A 15,376-nucleotide genomic window follows, 5' to 3' on the forward strand; every position below is an offset into this window, starting at 1 on the left:
GATCCATAGAAATTAGTGCGGCGAACCGGTGTAGAAAGAAGCAGAAGATTAGAAGAGCGAAGAGAGAGTGAATTATTTGAACTAAGGTAATTAAATTGAGTTTTAAGATACCCTGGCGTTTTAGGATCAAACAGAACACAGTACAGAAGGTTAAGTATGTGGGCATCCCGGCGAAGACGGATGGGAAGCCAATTAAGTTTTTTGCGAAATTCGGTGACATGATCAAATTTACGTAAGCCAAAAATAAATCTGATGCAGAAATTTTGCACCCTCTCAAGGATGTCTAGCTGATACTCAAAAAGATCGGGAAATGAGGAATCGGCATAGTCAAGGAAAGGAAGTAGAAGGGATTGGGCTAACGCAATTTTGGTGGAAAGCGGCAGAAAGTTTCGCAAACGGCGCAAATAGGATGCAGTAGCAAACACTTTTTTCCGAATTTAATTGATGTGCTCTGTCCAGGATAAGTGCTGGTCGAGGTGCAATCCAAGACTTTTAACGGATTTGCAGATGGGGATGCGAGTACCATCGACCACTACATCCGGCAAACAATCCCAATTAACTTTGCTCATAAGCGGCTTGCTACCAATTATAATGACTTTAGTTTTTGAGGGGTTTACCTTTAAACCACGTTCCTTGCTCTAATTGACGATGGCTGCGAGTTCAGTGTTAGTACGAAAAATCGCTTCAGAAAGTTCAGGCAGGGCCACGTGCGAATATAGTTGGAAATCGTCTGCGTACATATGATAAGGAGAAGTAATGTTATTGGAGATAGAGTTAATAAAGATTGAGAATAAGAGAGGAGACAACACGCCACCTTGCGGAACCCCGGCATGAACATTGCTCCAGGAAGAGGTTAGGTTCTCCACCAAAACACGCTGCCGACGTCCCTGCAAGTAACTTTGAAACCAGTCAATAGCCGTTGGAGATATGTTAATAGAGCGTAGCATGGCCAACAATACCTCATGGTCGACGGTGTTAAAAGCATTGCTAAAGTCAAGCAATGAAAGGATTGTTAACTGCTTATTGTCAAAACCCAGGCGTATGTCATCAGTGATTTTAATAAGTGCAGTGGTCGTGCTATGACCTGGGCGGAATCCAGATTGATAGGGGTTAAGGAGATTATGGGAATTAAGGAAGCGACTTAACTGCTCCTGCACCAGCCGTTCTAACACTTTCGACAGGAAAGGAAGAATAGCAATGGGGCGGAAGTCAGAAGCAGAGACAGGATTCAAGGTTTTAGGAAGAGGTAAGATATGAGCATCTTTCCAAATAACAGGAAATGTACTCGAGGAAATAGAAAAGTTTAGGATGTGTGTGATGACAGGATTAACGATGGATAAAATAGGAATAATCATGCTCCGACCAATGCAATCACTTCCAACAGCCTTCGAAGTTATAGACAATATGCTCTTCTTAACACCACACTCGGAAAATTGACTTAGAATAAACGGAGGATAGCCAGAAGAAGATAAAGAATTTAGAAAACTTAAGGTGCGAGCTTTAGAATTTGTGTTAAAATCCAAGAGAGGATTAGAAAAGTGAGAATTTAGTTCATCGATAGTAACTGTGACTGGAATGGAATTTTGCGCAGCCTTTCCAATACCGAGGGATTTGAGAAATTTCCACGTTTTGCTTGGGTCGCCGTTTTCGACCGATGTAGAAATGTGACGTCGTTGTGCATCCCTACATAATGTATTGCAGCGATTTCGAATACTCTGATACTTTTCCCTGTTAACATCAGAATCATGCATCTTTAATTTAGTTTTTCTTCCTTCTTTTTTAAAAGTGATTTCAGTTCAGCCGTCATCCAAGGCGCGGGCAAATGCTTCAACTTGACTGGGCGCAAGGGAGCATGTTTGTCAAATAGGTTATTATATAGATTATAGAAGAACATACTTTTTTACAGAAGCAATATGGAGTCATTTTGCTTACGGTTAATGCTTGTATTGCCATAATATTCCAGAAATGAAGTAGGTAGGATTAATTACAGTCTAATTTATGATATTTCACTAATTATCCTCATTATTGAATACTAGCTTTCCACCCGCGGCATCGCCCGCGCAGTCAAAGAAAAACCCGCATAGTTCCCGTTCCCGTGGGATTTCCGGGTTAAAACCTATCCTATATCCTTTCTCGGGTATCAAAATATCTCTATACCAAATTTCATGCAAATTGGTTCAGTAGTTAGGGCGTGATTGTGTAACAGACAGACAGACAGACAGAGTTACTTTCGCATTTATAATATTAGTATGGATTAGTATGGATATAATGAGGATAATTAGTCAAATATCATATATAACTAAAAGGTTTTGCATTTTAATTTGTCTATATATTATATGAATAATGTAGTTTTATTAGGCGGGTCCATACTGAACGAGAGCTCGCGAAGCAATTGCTGCGCGAAACACTTCGATCAGTGTAGACACGGCTCGCCTGTTGAAGTAAATCCTGTTACACAAACTTCAAAACATATAAGCTTAGCGTGGCTTAGCGGTCGAGTCGTCAAATTAATTAATCGGAACACAAATTGGCGTACGTCGCGTGACCGACACGACACGATCTCTATCTGTGTGGCGACACGACAGCCGACACATAGACTAATGCCACTAATACTACCAATTATTATTTGCTTATCGTGTGCTATTGGAATGGTATTTTGAGATTATTTTGGCGGAAGTAGAACAAGCATTCTAGCACAGATTCTAGTGACATGTACCTATGTGCAAGTGTATTCTATTCGTATAGAAAAGGTATTTGATTGTGTAACTGCGTTTTTCCTAAAAAGTTACGATTATATGCTACAATTGATGGAACTCGGAATTGTAGATAAGACTCTAACTAAGTAAATGTCGTTTCAAAACAAATTAAAAATCCAAATTTTTCAATCATGTCCTAATAATAGGTCGTGCAATATAATTTGTGCTATGAAGTTACGAATGCCACTTTATTTTTATTATTTTCTAGTTTACTGTAATCACGTTCACACGATTTATTATATATTATGTAAACAGGAGATTGTTAAAGGAAGCAATCCCCTTCCTGATTGCCGGGTGTTGATATAACATGATCGATGTGACAAACATCCGAATCCGTTCAACGATTCTGGCGTGATTGAGGACCAAACATTCAAACTGTTACCGTTTTAGAATCACTAAAATATATTTTAAATGTGTCTTTGATTTTTCTTGTTTGTTCGGTTTTTGTTTGTCTGTATTCTTAGAAGTGTGTATTTGATGAGTCGATTGAACAACCGAAGATGGTGGTAGCTTTTGATCGTGCAGTGCAACGTCATTTCTTCTATCATTCGTAGATATTTCTTCTAGCTTATGTAACTTTGGAAGTTAAAAAAAATTACGACCGATGCCGCAGGAAAGAGCAAGTCTTAAGTGAGATAAAATATTTAATTAGGCACTGAACATTCACACATTTATAAAATACTGGTGCAAGTACACCGGTTTCTATGTAAATTGCGTTTATCAGAATTCAATCTGAGTAAAAAACATATGCCTATATGTGGCTCAAAAATAGCCATTTGTATGCGTATAAAGTTCTCTTCAAACGAGTAAATGTATCGCCTTATCAACCGGTAATGGCTGTATCATTAGTGATGCTTCCACATTGACGAACTGTTAAGATAACTTACAATGTTGCAAATGTTAATATAAATTGAACGTTATTTTAATAAGATAAGAACGTGCGATATTTATATTGAATCTATAAAACGTTACAAGAAAATGCTATTCCCAATTCGACTTTATTTTGTTCATTGATTGCTTATCTGCCACTGCAGTCCATATTTTCCATTTAAAACAATTATTATGGCTTAAATACATATATAATACCTATACATATATTTTTATACCATTTTTAACCGACTTCAAAAAAAGGAGGAGGTTATCAATTCGGCCGGTATGTTTTTTTTTTTTATGTATGTACACCGATTTCTCAGAGGTTTCTGAACCGATTTACGTGATTCTTTTTTTGTTCGATGCGGGATGGTGTCGAATTGGTCCCATAAAAATTTTATTCGGATAGGCCTAGTAGTTTTTATTTTATGAGCATTTTTGTCTGTATTTGTAAATGTTGCAAGTGCAAGTTTGAAGTCGGTTGTTTTTAACGCAGCTAGATAGACTTGTCAGCTCTTGATTATCACAGCGTAGTGATAACCTTCATACAAAATTATGCATATGACTTTAACTATGAATAGTGAATACTGTCATATTATATATTATCTACTATCAATTTCTAAGATGAGTAACAACTTCTTGGGAGGTCGTTTAACGTTTTTTTGATAAGCCTATCAACAACCTACTATGTAAAGCCTGCTCATGAGTCAACATATACCTAAGCAGGGAAATAGGGCTATATTAAATATATTCAAAACTAGCAGTGCCCCGCGGTTTGACCCGCATTGCTCCGCTCCTGTTGGTCTTAGCGTAATGATATATAGCCAATTAGCCTTCCTTGATGAATGGGCTATCTAACACCGAAATAATTTTTCAAATCAGACCAGTAGTTCTTGAGATTAGCGCGTTCAAACAAACAAACTCTTAGCAGAGCAGAGAGCTTATAATATTTATTATATTATATTAGTATAAGTTTAGATGTGGGTACAGCACCAAATAGAGTTATACATTGATATTTTATTATCTTTATGCTTCTGACATTGGAATTATTTTCTTCGAAGAAGTAGGGAAATGTGTAAAACATTAGAAATAAAGCAGGTTAAGGACAATTAATTGTAAATGTAATTGAACGCATACAATCTCATTGTTTTGTTTTCTTTATATGCTAATGTTACAAGATATACTGGGAACTATGCTCTTTATCTTGTAGCTTAAAACACATCTTTTTCTTCTGATAGTATCTTTTCTCATAAAACTATAATTTGAGGACTGAGGTATTTAATGCAAGATACCTTAACACGAAATATTATAACTACATATTAAGAACTAGCTGTGCTCCGCTCCTGTTGGTCTTAGCGTGATGATATATAGCCTATATTATGATGATGATATATAGCCTTCCTCGATAAATGGCCTATCTAACACCGAAATAATTTTTCAAATAGGACCAGTAGTTTCTAAGATTAGCGCGTTCAAACAAACAAACAAACTCTTCAACTTTATAATATTAGTAATTAGTATATATTGAAAGGAAAGAGAGAGACTGAAATTTAAATAAATCAGTGTATTTTTTATTGAAATGCGACCATAATATTAATCCTGCAACCTCTTGATCGTTTTTTTTTTTCAATTATTATAATTAATTACCTACTTTATATATGTAACATATATGTTTAACCAGCATTTTCTTTGTTACAGAGATGGCAGCGGAGGTGGTTCGTTTTATATGACGATGGCGAGCTCACATACTCTCTGGACGAACACGTAAGTACTACCATTTATTTAAATAAATTACTACAAATAACTATAAATAAATTACTTATTTTGACTACACTGACAGAAGATTTATTGCACCATGATGTGAACCTGTTAAAAATGAAAAAAGCTTTAGCGACAAATAATGCAAACATTTGCAGATAATGGTAAAAACACAATTAGAAATAAACGTTCAAAATTATGACGCAATAACAAATCTGAAATTACAATTGCCAATAAGAATCAAAGAAAAACAAATGAAAAATCCACCACATCTCCTAACAAACCGTTGGACAAGCTGTTATCAATTAACTTACCATAAAATGTCTCGCTAATAGGATTTTTCTGGTCGTAAATACGAGTGTAAATGAGTGTAAACTTGTGTCATCCCTATTGTGTATCAAAGCAAAAACGGCCACTTCCGTAAACTTCTTATACTTATACATCTCGCACGATATCCAGCCAGTCTATTAGCTGGATATAGGGTTGCCAATTAGTATTTAAAATAATCGAAATACCCTCATTTAAAAATCGATAATTTTAGCACATTGTCACTCAACAAGCAAGATGAAGCTTTCCAAAGGTAAAATAACTATTAAAATCGGTCGAGGAGCTTTGAGTTTAATCGCAAGAAACAAACCAAAAATCACTTCTTTCCTCTGCTTAATATAAGTAAAGATTCAAAATCTAATGAAGTTGAAGTTAAATTCCAAGGGCACTATTTAGTGTAGCTGTGTGTAGGGAGATGAAAATAAAGAATGCACAGCACCTACAACTATATTATGTTCATTTACAATACTGTCTCATCCCCTACATCACGCTTATACGCCCTAAAGGAGGAAAAGGGCCCATCCCTTCCAGACTATCACGTGTGCCACCCCTAGCCCTACAAATTGAAACCAGTCGTATAGGGCATCGCGTAATTGACTTGTTAGCGATAGCGTCGAGACGTTCACCCCGCGCTGGGAACGTACCCGTAACGTTATACTAAATGTGGATTTTGTTGGACTAGTTTCTTAGTATGTTATACGTAGGTAGGGAGGTTGTAGGATTTTTTTTAAATTAATTTTGACGGTTGTAAAGAGCGATTTATTCGTTGTATTGTTTAGAATAGCAGTTGGTTGTGAGAATTGAATACTTTATTACAAATATACGTTGAATTAAATATTATGAGAAATGGGACTAGAAAGAAGGGTTTTTGATTGGACTGTATGCTATATTATATCCTTAAAGTTTTAGTTCTTGTTATTTGACCGGGATTTGATTACATTGAGAAATTGAGGAATATTACAAAAATCGTACACCTTAAACCTTAAAAACGCCAATAACATATTTGGCTATCAGGTTAATATTTATTACCAAAGCCAATACAAATTATCAAGAGTCCTAGGAAAATTCCGCAACAAAACCCAACTATAACGAAAATGATCGCAAATTACTAATAACCTTGTTCATAGTTCAGTTAACAAGCTAAACAAAACGACATAATGCCCGTATAATTTTAGTATCGCAAATAAAAACTTCACGCTTAAACGTTTCTATAGCGTGACGTCCGTTTGACGTGTTAACGATCGACACTTGCTAAATGGTCACTTATTGTGTATAAAATGAGGGTAGAAGTATATTGCGTTGTTTGTAAATAAAAATTTATGATTTTCATTAAATTAAATTCAATTACTACTGTAATGGCATTTATGACTATCTTCTAATTATGTAATTATCTTTATGAAATATGAAACAACATAGGTTCCATGTTCATAAAACTCAACTTTGTAAAAAAAAGAAATATTTTTTACATAAATATGTCAGCTTTATTAAAACATCAATATAAAATATAAAACAAATAACTTATGACGAACGAAGTTGCGTTGCTATATTAGATACAGTCTTAGATCAGTATTCATTGAATAAAATGACTATCATACAACCTCCCAATGTATAAGAACAGGTAGTCGATTCGTGGGTGCAGTTAAATAGTTACTAGAAATTTACTTGTATAGAAATTCGGTTTCAACCTACGTGTACATAATAAATGCATTAAATAACACGACCCGTGGGTGTGTCCGTGTATTCACATTTTTTTATAATTGTGCCTAATTTGGACAACTCTATTTTAACGGTAGTATTAGAAATAGCCCACTTGTGTTCTATCGATGGTGTGAAGACGATAATGAAGATAAATGTGATATAAAATGCCGTTAATGTAGATAGGAGGAACATTTAGTACCTTCAACATTGTATTGACTCTGAACTGATATTTTTTTTGGTACCTAGTGATAACTGATCAAGTTATTGAGGCCCGTCAGCTTCATTTCGATTTGGATAAAATAAAGATATGAGAACTTAAAAGAGCAACAATGCGTTATGAGTTTCTTGCCGGTTCTTCTCCATAGATACTGCTTTCCGAATCGGTGGTAATTGTTAAAAATATGTAATGACGATTCGAAAGTGCTTCTAAAAGAAGTCTAATTGAATAAATAAATGTTTGAGTTTAAGTTTACATAATAAAGTACAGTACTTATAACATTATGTAATAACGATACTTAAGAAATAAACAAACGGTATAAAAATAACTTCACACGAGTGAACTTGCAGACAATGCGTGAGCATCAACGAGCCTAAAAATATCTGCACATTACATAAAACTTATTAAGTCATAATCGAGTTTTATAGTCTTTAAAAATCAATTACAATTTGCGCAGCACAGTGGCCATTTGCAGACGTCAAGGGAAGCCCTGTTATATTGGATTAGATGCCCTATAAGTACAATGAGCTATGTTCGCGAGATTGAAGTACGCAGTGCCATACTGTTTACTTGACCGAATTCTTACTAAAGGTTACATGTAACTCTCAATTGAATTACTATTACGTGACGTCTAGACGTTTAAAAAATGCGAAGACATTTTTGGAAACGCTATTCAATTGGAAAAACTATAATTACGATTTACGAGTAATTAGACGATTTGCTACAGCACTGAACAGTAGGGTACGTAATGCTACATATTACTGCCTTTAAAATCAGACCATACTAGGTAGGTATTACAAAATAGTTGCCCTGTAGCGGTAAAACGTCCAAAACAAGGTAATTACAAAACTCATTGACAAGTCAGTAATCACGCGTGTCCACTCGGTAATAACATTCGTTTACATCACACGTAAATGCCACGGACGCGATCAATTTTAAATCCTCGAAAAACGCCCGCAGCGTACAAAACTAATTGTTTCAATAATTTAAAAGTAATTCATCACGTTTCCAAACGAAGCCAATTCCGAGACAATGGTCAGCGCCCTCTGGTGTAAGCGATAATTTTTCTAATAGCATTGCAATCAGTGGGTGTTTAATACATCAATACGGTTGTCACGATCGAATTACATAGAATTCGCTGTAGGGCACACATAATTGAAACTAAACGCCCAATTACTATTTCATTTATTCGATACAATTAATCTGCCTCGGGGGCACTATTTGTTTGGGCCAATTGTGGCGACCTGCGGCGGGTCCTTGGTTTATAATGTCAGTTGACTATAACTACCTGAAGGCCGCGACTTGGTTTACATGTATGTCTACCTTTTCACGTCCAAAACTACGCGTAAAAGCATACGTTAAATTTAATTTAACAAGAAAATTTTTAATACAAAGTCGACGGAGTGCTTAAGCTTAATATTTTTTGTAACTCAGAAGAATGTTAACGATTTCAACATGCAGACATACCTACTCTACCCTTTCTTTTGCCACGAGTAGATAAAATATTTTTTTTTATATGATAGGGAAGCGCTTGACCACGATCTCGCCTGATGGTAAGCTGAGATGTGGCCTAAGATGAAGCGCGCTTCCCTAGAAGGTACCCGTTCACTCTTCGCTTGAAGACATAAAAACACAGAATATTAACATTCAATCCTACAGCAAATAAAGGAAAATAATAAAATTACCAACTGGTATCTAGACTTATTATCATTAATTTATATCCAAAAACACATATTAACAATTATAATTTCCTATAACTAAGATAATTTCAATCAATTCTCGAGATTATCTCATAAACATACAATTACTTGATATTAACTTAAATATACGAAGGCAGCAATGTCCAAGTCGTTAAGTGGAATGATGATTTACATTTAATGATATATTTAATTCTCGAAAAAATTGCAGCGTAATTACTCGATATATCTGTCAAGGCGGAGGCCATCTTCTTGCAAAATGTTTATGAGAAATAAGAATGTGGCATTCCAAATAAAGGTACACTAAGAAGGTTGGGTAGACTTTATACAATTATAATAATATGTAGTAATAATGTAGTTTGGACCAAGGAAGAATATAAAGTAATGAAAAAAAAAGTAATGAAATCAAAACAACATAGATGGATGGATTTCAGAAAGCTGTCCTTTATTTCTCCTCTGTCAAAGTAACTAATAAATCTTTATTCAGCCATTACCCACGCATCACGTATTTTTAATCATTAACCACCTTTAACTTAACCTGTTGATAAACAAACCCATAACGTTCGATGTAAGCTAGCGCCATAGCCATATATTTTATAACATTCAATTAAACAGATTTAAGCGCATCGAATGTTATTTATCCACAAATTGTATCAACTAATTACGTCGAATTTTAAATATTCACGCCCGTCAGCGGGAAGTATCGCCGATATTATCTGGACAACAAATCATTTTTTAATTATTTGTTAATATCGCCTTCGCGCCAACTTCTGTTAATCACGGTCTGTCGCCCGGCTTTAATGACAAAGTGTTCCATGCAGTCCGATCGGGTTCATATTTCAACGTTATTAAGCAATTAGTGTTAACAATATCCGATCTATAATGTTGTCGTTGCATTCTAATCAATGGTAATTAATATGGAAATATTGTCTAGTCGATATCATTACCTACGCGCTATTAATAACGTGACCATTAAACCGTAAAGTTAGCGGAAAGACACATTTGTTGTCAATCTCTTTATCATTCGACATAAAGAGATTTTTTTGGCCGCTGGATGATACCGTCAGAAGTGCATTGGTTGGAGTAAAAAGACCGTCCGACAGTGTTAACCAACGGCCAAAAGCCTGTATTACTTCTTTTTTATAGTTAATCAGGCAAATAAGCAGGCAGGTCACCTGATAGAAAGTGATACTCTCTGCCCATTTTCAAGATTTCCTCGAAACGTCGAAACTCAACAGTTTTACGTTATATAAAAGAGGTATCTGTGAAACTTATCTTTCTCTTTCTCATACATTTCCCAAAAGCACAAACATTGGGCAACTGAACTAACGTTCGCTCGTTCCCGCGGCCGTTGGCGGAATGCGGCCGCGTTGAGCAAGCGATGCGCAAGCGCACCTACGGCGATTCACCTGCAATGCTTCCTTGTTGTTTGGTAAAGATCAATAGCATAGATCATTTCGAATGCGACCTTTTACCTGAGTGTGTCTGAAATCGAAAGTGTAGGTGCGACTTTGAGAGGCGTTCTCATACGGAGATTTTCAAAATTTGCGTGTTGTTTAAAGAACTATTTAATGTACATTCTATATATTGTATTGGTCGAGGTCTACATCTTCAGTATTCCCAGATTGTCTGATGAGCGGCATGTATAGGCTTTAGAAAAAACTTTGTTTTAATAATAACTACAACTTGTTTAATAGAAGATTTAAAAATTAAAATATCTAAAAACCATTATCAACACCTGGACCTAATAATGTGAATAATTTCCCCCGCGCAATAGAAATGTGTAGAGTTACAAAAGAACCGCTATTGTGATTTTTACCCTACTTTACGTGTTTGTTGCGCGGTTAACAGCTGATTAGCTAACGAATTAATTACCTGCATTTGTGTCTGTTTATGTGGCACAATCGAGTAATTAGATATTAGTTATTTAAGTTATTTTGCTGACAATACTTACGACATTCGTAAATATTGTTGTTATAGGGGATGTTATCGGAAAGTAGTTTTGATTCACTTTGATATTGTGTTATAGCTATTTATAGATATGACGTGTTATAATTTGATGAATATTTCAAAAAGTTCTGTTTTTTCGCTATTTCCTTATAGGAAGGACTATTTGCTATTTAGATTATTGAAACTGCCGAACATTAAACGTCGTTTCAGTATTTTGCATAAAAACTGAACAAAAATTACTAAAGTAGATAATTCAGGTATCCGCTTTACACCTTGAGTTATCTAAAGGTACTGAAACATGATTACCATTAGAATATAAAATGTTCCCGAGGTCAATTGAACGATGTCAACTGCGTAGATGATACCTCAACTATAGAATATATTATATTTAGTTGGAGTATAGTGAGCTAGGTCACGGGTTTGATTACCGCAGCGGGGCGCGACGGCTTCGGTTTCCATTAGTGAGCACGTGGTCTTTGTTGTTGTATACTAGCTGTGGTCTGTGACAATGTCTGGAATTTGCACCGAGGTTATAACAGACGACGATGTTAGATTTTATTTAACAACGCTGATATTTGAAGGTAGAATAATTTTAGGTTTAAGGATGTTATTTTTTGACTTGTTAAAGTATGTGATGTGTTTTGAAAACATTGAGTAGGTACTTTTAACAAAAACCTATGTTGATTTCGTTCACATATTCAAATTATTAATTTACTAGCTTTCCACCCGCGGCATCGCCCGCGCAGTCTTAGAAAAACCCGCATAGTTCCCGTTCCCGTGGGATTTCCGGGATAAAACCTATCCTATGTCCTTTCTCGGGTATCAAAATATCTCTATACCAAATTTCATGCAAATTGGTTCAGTAGTTAAGGCGTGATTGAGTAACAGACAGACAGACAGACAGAGTTACTTTCGCATTTATAATATTAGTATGGATTTAATTATATTGCAACAAAAGATGAAAAATAATATGGAAAAATTAAGCCCAAAAATGTTTATTTACATAATACCTATATACAACTATGACAAAAGATCAAATATCAAGTATTTCGAAATTAGGAAAATATTTTAAAACTTAGCGTGCTAAAACACAATAATTTGTGCAGACTGTACACGTTATCGTGTTGAAAATTAATAATAATGATCATAACTAATGTTTACCTTACAAACTACCATAAAATATAGCCTAATTCTCACTTATAAGTCTTGTCTTCCACACAAACTCACTAGATATTTTCAACGATTTCATCAAGCTTACGCTATGAATCCACTATGTATTTTGGCTCATACTGCTCTGAATATTCATTTTGAGTTAGTGCCTCTAACAACCATTCGTTTATCTTTCCTCTGAACACAAATTTCTGTACATCTGACAAATTCCGGACTGTTGGCAGGACGCTCATTAGGAACATATAGTCTGGGTCATTCTTTAGATCTTCACTGCTACCGCTTTGGCTATCTATCTTGTCTGTTATTTCCTTCAACTTACTGATCATGAATAGACTGGGATCTGCAGTACTGCTAGAAGGTTCTGGAAGTATCTTTTTTTTCGGTGGTTCTTGATCGCTGTCTGTCTCTGGCGGTTCTTTATATATTTTCCTCTTCCCTTCTGAGAGTAGTTCTTCTGTGAGGAAGCTTAGCTGATCGAAGTAGTGCCAGCGTGACTTCTCCAAGTCCTTAGCCACGATCTTCTTCATTTCCTTGCGGTAGTGGTCTTTCAGGTACTTCCATCTTGTTTTGAGTAGCTTTTCTGTAAACAAAAAAGGATGGGTTTTTCTAATGCTCCATAAAATATTAAGTTACCTAAAAGTCCGTTTTACGACTTTACTCGTTTTAGTTAATAGATTTTAACAGGATATAAATATAATGTATATTTTTTGAGTTGCAATTTACAATACACGTAGAACTGGTTGTAGGTATACCTATGTAAAATTAATTACTTATATGTATCCGTATTCTGTATCGATTTAATGTAAAATGCAAGAACATTCACATCCATCCATCCATAAATATTTAATAAATTTATTTCAATACAAAGTAATTGTAAGTGTGCTTAGGTGTACAACACAGGTAGAAATCGACCAATGCAACAAAACGTACATTGTATTCGTGTGACGTCATAGTCGCTGTAACTACGCAACGAGGGACGCGCGTAGGACGCCGCGGCCGCTCCGCCACCCTTACCCTCTATATTGAGCTCCGTCGCAATCTGCTCCCAGGCCTTGATTTGGTGCGACTTAAACTTGTAGAACTTGTGCGTCGGGAGCCACAGCTCCGGGTGCTGCTTAACTTTCGCGAGTATCTCTTCGAAAGACATGGCACAACCGCTCATGACACGATGACGCCGGCGACTGCCCGCTCCCCGCTTGCACGCTCCGCGTCCGCCAGACGCGTAGTGTTATCTCTTTCCCTCTTGTAGCATTAGCGCTTACGGCCTCCCGCCCCGCAGTTTGCAAGCGTCTTTCCCGCTGTGTCGCTCACGCTAGGAGGCGCTTCCCGCCGCGCATACCTACAATATACATATTACGTAAATGTATATATTGCAAACAAAGCGTGTGTACATATTAAACACATAAAACCTTTATTCTATAGCGATTCAAATAAACTTTAATTTTTTATTTGTTTGACACGGATAGTGCATTAACAATCCTGTTTTGCGTACATGATACTAAACATAAGTCAAATATTTAAGTATTTTTAACAAATTAAAGGATGGCATTTAAAGCGTTAGATTTCAGAAAGATAAGGTTTTATTTAATTTCAAAACATTTAAATACAATAAACAGTTAAATAAAACTCATGGTAACGTTAAATAAGTACCTACCTCTTACGATAAAGCCGTAGGCTCATCAGGATTAATGCAAGCAAGGCCAAGGCCAGATAGGTATACACACTCCAAAACTGAACAAACCTATGTACCTACGAACTTAATCACCCATAATATGAAAATAAAGAAAACTTAATACCTCTATGTTCACATTCCTCGACCCGATTCCACTGCCATCTAAGCCCACGAAAGGCCACAATCAGTCAGCGCTTGATAAGCAGTTGGGAGCCGAAGTGTGGACTGCAAACATAATAAATAGTGATTTGCAAATGCTCTAAACGCCATCGCGGAAACGGCGTACTTTGATTGCGACCCTTGATGTCTGTGTGGTACAAAGGACGAGACACAGCGATATACTATTTTAACTAATACGGTTTGATTTTAAATATTCGTCCATTATCAATAATTTTCGAGTAATCTTATGTTTAAGTAAACATTGTTACTTTTCAGGAATTTAATTAAAATTAATGTTTTATTAATTTGATAAGGAAATAACTTTAAATTTTATTGTTTTAACATTTCTTATTTCGTTACCGCTATCTATTATGACATAGTACAACAAAATCCAGTATGATAAATATTTTTTTCTTTTACTTCATACTACATGATGCCTGTAAAAGACTCCTTCATTCAGATACTGTAACATCAATATGAACTTTTATTATATGAAAATATTTCATTCGGCATTCTATCATTTTAAAAATATGTATGTACATAGATTACTCTTTCACCGCTCACCACTTGTTCCCCAAATGTGCAATCATTAGAGCTAGAGGCTACCTGTTATGTAAATGTTTCTAGCGCACATAACTCAGGCTATTGTAAATGGATAAACACATACGTATTATGTACTGCCTGATGATAAAGTGGATTTACTGTTTCCTTCATTTGGGAGTCCGAGATTTGAGCTAAGTGGCTACAAGAACTTTATCAGTGCGATGATATTCAGCTTACTTGGGTACATGTATGCCTATTTAATTAACAAAATAGAAAATGCTAGAATACGCATCATACCTTAGACATATGAAATATATCTTCTGTTAGTATTTTCAAATTCTTTGCCATATAGTACATAAGTAGACTTCTTAATTTATCTCCTCACTAGAAATATTTGTTTGTTCGTCTTCGTTCCACTTTCACACCTAAACCACTGCACCTATCTTACAGATAACCCGCATTGTCTTGTGAAGATTTAAAAGCATTCCAAGAAGCTTAGATTTACAGCCAAAATGCACTTATGGTGAAAACTATGTCTCTTACTAATGCGGTTTCAAAT

At 35.6% G+C, this 15,376-nt stretch overlaps 2 protein-coding genes across 3 annotated transcripts in view; one reads left to right on the forward strand and one right to left on the reverse strand.

Moving 5' to 3' along the window:
• LOC123690826 (protein outspread) overlaps positions 1-15,376 on the forward strand; it is a 229,135-nt gene that overhangs the window by 170,282 nt on the left and 43,477 nt on the right. For both annotated transcript variants that reach the window (XM_045634896.1, XM_045634897.1), the window contains exon 3: positions 5,325-5,390. In XM_045634896.1, the coding sequence (XP_045490852.1) occupies positions 5,325-5,390 (66 nt within the window). The remainder of the gene's footprint in view (positions 1-5,324; positions 5,391-15,376) is intronic.
• On the reverse strand, positions 12,253-13,635 carry LOC123690836 (transcription factor Adf-1-like). Its single transcript, XM_045634915.1, has 2 exons — positions 13,458-13,635; positions 12,253-13,023 (listed from the first exon to the last, which is right to left on the reverse strand). Exons 1-2 carry the CDS (start codon positions 13,603-13,605, stop codon positions 12,533-12,535), a joined length of 639 nt encoding a protein of 212 aa, XP_045490871.1. The 5' UTR covers positions 13,606-13,635; the 3' UTR covers positions 12,253-12,532.

This window comes from Colias croceus, chromosome 4 (assembly GCF_905220415.1).
Source record: "Colias croceus chromosome 4, ilColCroc2.1".
Lineage (NCBI taxonomy): Eukaryota > Metazoa > Arthropoda > Insecta > Lepidoptera > Pieridae > Colias > Colias croceus.

What these genes read in the sequence shown, in the direction of transcription:
- LOC123690836 (XM_045634915.1), bottom strand. Translation starts at nt 13,605, where the DNA reads ATGAGCGGTTGTGCCATGTCTTTCGAAGAGATACTCGCGAAAGTTAAG. An exon ending in GACGGAGCTCAATATAGAGG is followed by an intron (nt 13,024 to 13,457) that starts GTAAGGGTGGCG and finishes TTTTGTTTACAG; the next exon opens with AAAAGCTACTCAAAACAAGA.